Genomic DNA, 8,163 nt, shown 5'->3' on the forward strand with positions numbered 1-8,163 from the left:
TGACAGACCACCTAGTCCCACCATGCAAGTGGTCAGAGCAGAAGGAAAATCCCGACTGGTGTGGGAGCACCACTACTTGTATCCACGTGGTCTTGAGCAATGCACTTAACCCCTCTGGCCTCAGTTTCTCAACTGTAAACAAAGAATGGTGCCTACATCAAAACTAAGTGTGCAGGTTAAATGCCAACAAGGCCCACAAAGCACTGAACCCCAGTGCCTGGCACACTGCTGGACACATGGTAGCTACTACTAGAACCATAATGCCCAAGTCACCCGCTCCTACCTGCCTCGAGAAGGGGGCGCTGTGGGGATGCTGCAAAGGCCCTTCGATGAAGGAGAGAACAGGGGAGGGCGCAGCTGCTGGGGTGCGGCAGGCAGGTTGCCCTCCTGTCAGCCCCTGGAGAGACTGCCCCAGCTGCACAGAGCTGCCTCACCCAAAGTCACCATCTTCCTGGGCAGCCCACAGCCAACAGCTGATCCACGAGGGAGTGTGAAGGCCAGGCCATGTCAGGCCAACTAGGACGACCCTAAAGGACTTTTCCAGCTCCCAGGCTCCCTGCAGAGTCAGGTCCCAGCAGCTCAGCTCTCCTCTACCCACCCCTGATTCCTTCTCCACCTTCCACAGGTGGGGACCCCAAAAGCACCTTTTAATAAGCCCTTGTAGGGTCAACTTTGTCTCAGTCAGCTTCCCAGGAAACCCAGCCTATGACAAGTGGTTTATTTGTGGGGTTTTTTGTTTTTGTTTTTGTTTTGAGACAGGGTCTCGCTCTGTCACTCAGGCTGGAGTGCAGTGGCATGATCATAGCTCACTGCAGCCTCAACCTCCTGGGCTCAAGCAATCTTCCCACTTCGGCCTCCCAAGTAGCTGGGACTACAGGTGTGCACCACCACACCTGGCTAATTTTTGTGTTTTTTGTAGAGATGGGGTCTCACTATATTGCCCAGGCTGATCTTAAACTCCTGGGCTCAAGCAATTCTCCTGCCTCAGTCTCTTGATTGACTGGGATTACAGGTGTAAGCCACCACACCCAGCTTGTGTCCTTTTTCCTTAGAAAGGGAGAAGAGGACCAGTGTGAGGAAGATAGGTGGATCACATGGAGGAGACGGTGGGGCACAACTAACAAAGGCACGGTGCCCTCTGCAACTCACCTCTGCAGCGTCAGCAGTGGTGCTAAAACAGAAGCCACACTGTACTAGGTGGTGTAGGCCAGGAGCAACACCTAGAAGACCAAAAACCCAACAACATGGACAGAGAGACACAAAGAGGCCACGCGGGCAGGGGGTGGGGAGGGTGGCTGGAGGAGGAAGTAGGCCCAGCAGAGTAGGGAAAGAGACACACCTCTGTAGGATCCTATTTTACTAAACTCACAAAGACCAGCCATGGAAAGTGCCAGGAGAGTTCCCGTGCCAAGTTAATCAGTAACTGGAAACTGGGCATCTTGAGACTCTAAGGGCTTACAAAGGTGGCAACCAGGATTCACAAGCTCTTTCCACAAAGTCAAATACCCAAAGGGACACCTTCGGTTCAATCTAGGAAGGGGCCCAAGCTAACCCAAACATCTACTTTGCTTTGCTTTTGGCCTGAGTGACATCACCTCTCATGGGGAGTTCAGTCACTCTGACTCTCACTGCCAAGCGCTCTGCACCATTAAACATTCTTCTATTTGGAAGTAGAATCTAACCATTATTTAACAAGTGTAGCGTGTTGGGTAGACAAAATCTTTCAAGTAATACCAGATGTAGGGGAGGGAAAAGTATATGTGGGGGTGAGCCCCTCAGCTGTCCAGCCTCCTCCGGCTACCGACAAGGGAGGAGTGGTCTGGAGGAGCATGTGGTCTCTTCAAGGTCCCCACACAGGGCCAGGCAAAGACTGCCAATCCTCAGACCAAAAGACTTCCTCCTCTGCCCCAAGGTAGGTCACAGAAGAGCAGATGGAAGCTCTGCCACCAAAGCAGGTGTGGGGCAAACCCTCTCCTACACAGCTGGCAGCTCAGCCCTGGCACGAGCTCTGCAGGAAGCAACCAAGCCACACCTAAAGGACACAAACCATGCAGCCCCACAGTCCCACTCCTGGGAGCTCATCTTGCAGCTACGCCTGCCCCTTGTAGATGGGTACATTCCAAAGGCCCATCAGTGAGGGCTGCTTAGGTGACCTGGGCACATTGCACAGCAGCCACGTATAGCCAACTGAACACATGCTGATGTAGAGCCACTGCCAAGATGCTGTGCAGTGGAACAGCATGCCACCACTGGGGCTGGCAGAAACACACACATGCTCATTACACACAGAACACTTGACTAGACAGACCAGGGAAAGAGGCTCGATTTTCACTGTGCGTGCTTGCTTATCTGTGAAGTTTATACAAAAAATGAATAAAATACAGAATTCCATTTCTAAATGAAATTCCAGAATAGGTAATGCCATAGGGACAGAACGCACATTGGTTGTCGCCAGGAGCTGGGAGGGGATGGGGGGAAACAGGGAGCAATTGCTTTATGGGTATGGGGTTTCCTTTTGGGTTGATGAAAACATTTTGGAACTGGACGGAGGTGTTCATTGTACAACGTTGTGAATGTATTAATATTAAACACCACTGAATTGTTCACTTCAAAATGGTTAATTTTGCGTTATGTGAATTTCATCTCAATTAAAAAAAAAACATTAAATAAATAAAATAGGCTTCCAAATCTCTGCTTGGGAGACAGTTTGGCAATGCTGGTTAGACACATGGGCCCTGAGGCTGAACAGAACTGTCAGGTTCAAGTCCCAGCAGTACCCAATATGACCTGTGACACCGCCAGTAAGTAATTTAATCTTCCTGAGCTTCCGTTTCCTCATCAGTAGAATGGGCATAATGGCAGAACCAGCTTCCGAGGAGGCTGTGACCAGTCAATTCAATAGTCAGCATCAAGTGTTCAGTACAGTGCCCAGCACAGACCAGGCCTACAGGGACTCTGTGCTTGCTGTCTGCTCTGCCAAGAACACCATTTCCCTGGGAAAACACATGGTCCAGTCTCCTGCCTGCCTTTGCTCAAATGCATCTTCCCGGTGGGACATTCCCTGATCACCCAATTTAAAACTGGAAATCTCTCTGCCACCCCCAGCCCCAGGGCTCCATTCCCTTTCTCTACCTTGATTCTCTCCCTAGTACTTGCTTATTTACTTCATTCACTCCCTGCCTCCTTCTACTACATTGTCTGCTCCAGGGAGGCAGAGGTTCCCGTCTGTCCTGTTCACTATGTATCCCCAAGACCTGGAACAGAGCATGGCCTCAAGATAGGTGCTCAATAAATTTTAATATATGCTGAATGGATGAGTAGTGTCAGCTAATACCGCTGCTCTGATGCAGAGCATAAACTTGCATCCCAAGATAAATAAAACTGCTGTGTTGTCCAATGAGCTTGAAATTTACAACTAAACAAAAGTTTAAATTAAAAGACCCACAGTATTTCCAGCTAACTATTACTCCCAAATGTGGGAATGTGCTGAGGAGAAAAGATAATTCACAGTAAGATGGTGCCATGTGCTTTAAAAAATAAACCAGTAGGCCGGGCACAGTGGCTCACACCTGTAATCCTAGCACTTTCGGAGGCTGAGGCAGGAAGATCACTTGAGCCCAGGAGAACAGCCTGGGCAACCTAGAGAGGACCCACCCACCTCCATGTCCCCTTCCTCCCCTGCTTCCTCCTAAGTAGTCCTAGATACTCAGGAGGCTGAGGTAGGAAGATGCCTTGAGTCCGGGAGGTCTAGGCTGCACTGCACTCCAGCCTGGGCAATAAGGCAAGACCTTGTCTCAAAATAAATAAATAAATAAATAAATAAATAAATAAATAAAAATTTTTAAAAAGTAAGCCATAAACAGTTACCCTGACCTCAGCCTGCTGAGTATGGGGTGAGAACTGGCTCTCACGAGGTTCTCATGAGAAGCAAAACACAATGCTACCATAAGTTGCACACATCCAGCAGCCCAGTGCCTCAGACCCTGGTCCCTCAAAGGACCTTGGGACACTTGCTCGTTTATGGAGAATAAGTGTAGACTGACAGCAGTAAGCCAGCTGTCTTCCTCTCCCAGGGCCTTCCCTGTCCCTGCCCTCCATTAGGCAGAGCTGCTACCCCAGCAGGACTCAGGCTATGGGGAACACGGGGGTCAATTATCCAAAGTTAATAAATGAAAAAGAAAAATCCCTCCGATTCTCTGCGAATAGGCTGTCTTTCTAGTTAGCTCTCTTATGAGACAACCAGTCATTACTCAACAGAAAGATATAGCTACCACTAAACCCCGTGCAAAGAAAAAAAGTTGAAGCTAGCAGTCTCCAAGAATTTGTGGTTTTAAAAAACAGAATAAAACAAAACATGCAAGTTTGAGTAAAACCAGGAAGACACATTTTCCATCATAGTTTGTGCCACGGCTGTGGTGCAACCTGGCTGTTGGCTGTTACCTGGGTGTGGGCTGGGTTAGGAGGCACATGGTGCAGCAGGGCTCAAATCTCACCACACAGCAGGATCACGGTTGGCTGGGTCCCATCCCACAGTTTCTGATTCAGTAGGTCTTGCGTGGGGCCCAAGAATTTCCATTTCTAATCAGTTTCCAGGCAAAGGGATGCTGCTGATCCAGGGACTACACTTAGGAACCACTGCTCTGGCCAGGCGCGGTGGCTCACGCCTGTAATCCCAGCATTTTGGGAGGCCAAGGCAGGCGGATCACGAGGTCAGGAGATTGAGAACATCCTGGCTAGCGCAGTGAAACCCCATCCCTACTTAAAAAAAAAAAAAAAATTACCCAGGTGTGGTGGCACATGCCTGTAGTCCCAGCTACTCAAGAGGCTGAGGCAGGAGAATTGCCTGAACCCGGGAGGCAGAGGTTGCAGTGAGCCGAGATTGCGCCACTGCACTCTAGCCTGGGCTACAGAACGAGACTCCATCTCAAAAAAAAATAAAAGAACCACTGCTCTACAAGTCTTTCATGGTAGTGTTTGACCTGCCTCAACCGCACACAAGTACCCACCTACACACAGACACACACACAGACACACACACACGGCAGTCAAGAGCCCCTGCCTCAATCACTGGTCCCTCAAACAGCCAGATCAACCAGATCTGCCCAACCAACTACAGACTGAACGCTCAAGGGTACCTGCCCCTGAGAAAGCTGGTCCCACTCAAGTCCTATATGAGCCTGTCACTGCAAGAGGCTCTAAAGTCACACCCAAAACCCTTGAAATCCAAAGTCACAGCATTTCTCTTTTCTGAGAGCAGTCATGAGCAATCCCACCCTGCTGCACCCTTCACACATGGGTAACCCCAGCTGCAAGGTCTGCTTTCTGCCCCAGGATGCTTTCAAGTTTCTGAATCAGAAAAAGCAGCTGAAAGAGGAAGCCCAAAACAAAAAAAATTTAAAAACAGGCCACTCAAAGAGAGGTAGCTACAGCCTACAGCATCCCCGGTAGGGGGCATGTTCCCCAATCTCAAGAACCCCATCGCCCCACCACGGGCAACTCCACCAGCCTCTCACTCACCAAAGTAATCAGCCTTCGGGTGAGCATCCATCTCTCGCTCCAGACGTTGGGTGAGGGCTTCTAATTTCAACTCAGCAGCAGAGGGTCTCAGCTCAGGACCTGGGACGAGGGGCTGGCAGGGCAGCCTTACCCTAGGGGAGCTGGGGCTCTCCAGCAGCACAGGTCCCAGGCTACCATCAGAAGACCAGCCCAGGGGACCCTCTTTACAAGATAACTCAGGCAGGGTGGACATCACTGGATGGACAAGACTGGTGGGGCTGAGCTTGGGACCAGTGCCAAGGTCTGTGCAGCCAGGCTTCGGCCCCAGCCCAGGGACTGCACCCTGCTGTGAACTGTCCAGGCCAGCTGGCGAGGATGACGGGGCAGAATTGGAAAGGTAAGATTTGGGCCCATCCTGGAACCAGGGTTGGGGGTCCACATTGGGTTTGGACATCACACCTGAAACCTCACCCCCCAGCCCCGAGTTTGATCTTGGAAGACCTCCTTGCCTGGGGCAGCTCAGGGCCAGGGGTGCTGACACAGAAGGGGTCCTGGGCTGAACAGGCCCCAGAACTGGTGCTCCGTTCTCCAAGTTTGGGGAAGGCAGGCCAGGGCTCACCCGCTGGGAGGAGGCAGTGGACCAAAGGCCTGTTGGCTTCTCGCTGCTGCGGCCACGAATGCCACTATTCTGACCACCGAGGCTACCCTCAGAAGACCTGCTGGAGCTCAGAGAGAGCTGTCGGTGATTTAGGGGATGGTCCCCGCAGGGTTTGGGCAGTGGTGGGTCACTCCCCAGGGAGCCAGGCCACCCACTCCCTACACTCAGGCCGATGCTGGGGGACACTCCTGGTTTGTCACCCCACTTTGGGCTTGCCAAAGAGAGGTTGTCGTAATAGTCTCCGTGAGTGAGGCAGGAAGGATCCTCACAGGGGCCTGGCTGGTGGAAAGCAGACATCTCAGAAGTCGCTGGGCTCTCCCTGGAACCACAGTCCTGGCTGCCATGCCTTGTGCCATGCAGGTATGGCCTGGATCTCTGCTCCTGCGGTGGGTATGGGGGCTGCCCAGCAGCGAGGGTGGTGACTGCCCCAGGTGCCCCTGTCGAGGCAGCAAGAGGAGGCTTGGCAGCACCATCCACACTCAGCTTGCTGCCCACAACTTCCCGACGGGCCTGTGGGCCCAGGCGGCCCCCTCCATTGGCAGGGCCTCTGCTACCCCTGGGCAGGGTCTCCTCCTGCAGGAGCTGCTGCTGCTGCTGCTGGAGGTGGATTTTGGCCATCTTGGTGGCGAACACCCTGCGAGTTTCCTCAAACTCGGGGTTGTTGCCTGTACCCTTGTCCACTCGGAAGAGCCCATCCTTGGAGGCCTCATACATGTTCAGGTCCTCGATGAATTTACTGGCCTCCAGGCCCAGGTCGTCATACTTATCCATGCTGCAGACAGGTGTCCGGGCCTAGCCCAGGTGCCGTGTGTGTGTGTGTGTGTGTGTGTGTGTGTGTGTGTGTTGAGGGCAGCGAGGAGATGCTGGCGAAGGGTCGGGGCTCAAGTTCGGCCCAGTACAAGTAAAGACTTCCACCTGCCTAGCGTGAAGGGCATGACCCCAGGACTTAAGAGTCCAGCCGAAGTTTAGACCTCAACGCCAGCTGGACCAAGTTTGCTTCCAACTCCCTTTCCCCTGGAGACGTCCTTGTTGGGGTAGCTGGTGGCACTTCGCTGTCCCGGGCCTGCTCAGCGGAGTTCTTTTCTCCTCTTCAAATTATAAAAGGAAAAAGAAAACAGCAAAAAAGTAAAATCACATCCTCCTTAGGCAACCAAACACGGAAACTCACAGCAAGGCAGCAGCCGACTGGGCCGGGTGAAGCTGAATCGGCCGGGAGGGCGCCGAGGCCGCGAGTCGGGACGGAGCAAAGGCGCGGCGGCTGAGGCGCAGGTACGTTCCGGGCGCTGGGTCCTCCGCTGCTTCCCCGGAGCTGCGATCCCGGCCGGCGCCTGGCGGGAGCGCCGTCCGGGACGCACGGGCGGCCGAGCAGCGGCAGGAAGTTCACGGCAGCTGGGGCTGGCGGCCCATTGTCCGATGGCGGCGGCGGATCGGCGCGCGCGGACCGCAGGGCGGCGGGACGCGGAAGTGAGTGCGCCAGGCGCAGTCCCTGCTGCTCGCTCGCCGGCTCTGCACGTCCCGAGCCCGCGCCGGGGCGGAGGGGGCGGCCGAGGGGCGGGGACGGCGCGCGGGCGGGCGCCCAGGGGCAGGCCTGCACCCGGCAGCGTGGCTGGGCCTCCCGCCCCCAGGTCTGGCTGGAGAACACCGAGGGGTGCCCCACAAGTCCGTCCCACGCTCTAGCACTGGGACTGCACGGGAGTTCGCCGCCGCCACTGCCGCCCCCTGCGAGTCCCGGACCGAACTGGGTGCTCCGACCTCCCTTCCAGCCTCGGGTCCTCAGCCCGGCCCCGCCCCTGGCAGCGCTGGGCGGGGTCCTCCGCTCGGAGACGGGTGGCCTGGGTAGCCTGCATGGGCCCAACACAGGCGCTGGGAGTTTGCGAGGAGTTTCGAGGACGCCGCTCCTTGCTCCACTGCCTCAGTTTCCCCGGTGGAAAGCCAGCCCTGTGTGCCTCTCGAGGCCGGCACTGTCCAGGCTGTGCCCGCCGCCCGGCTTGCCCAAGGTGCACTGTTGG

General features: G+C 54.5%; 1 protein-coding gene across 1 annotated transcript in view; it reads right to left on the reverse strand.

Annotated features, from left to right (window-relative positions):
- LIMD1 (LIM domain containing 1) overlaps positions 1–7,666 on the reverse strand; it is an 88,200-nt gene extending 80,534 nt beyond the window's left edge. Inside the window, exon 1 of the mRNA XM_009239120.4 lies at positions 5,518–7,666. Coding sequence (XP_009237395.1) covers positions 5,518–6,925 — 1,408 coding nt within the window. The 5' untranslated portion in view covers positions 6,926–7,666. The remainder of the gene's footprint in view (positions 1–5,517) is intronic.
- Between the last annotated feature and the right edge of the window lie 497 nt (positions 7,667–8,163).

Source organism: Pongo abelii, chromosome 2, assembly GCF_028885655.2.
Source record: "Pongo abelii isolate AG06213 chromosome 2, NHGRI_mPonAbe1-v2.0_pri, whole genome shotgun sequence".
Classification (NCBI taxonomy): Eukaryota; Metazoa; Chordata; class Mammalia; order Primates; family Hominidae; genus Pongo; species Pongo abelii.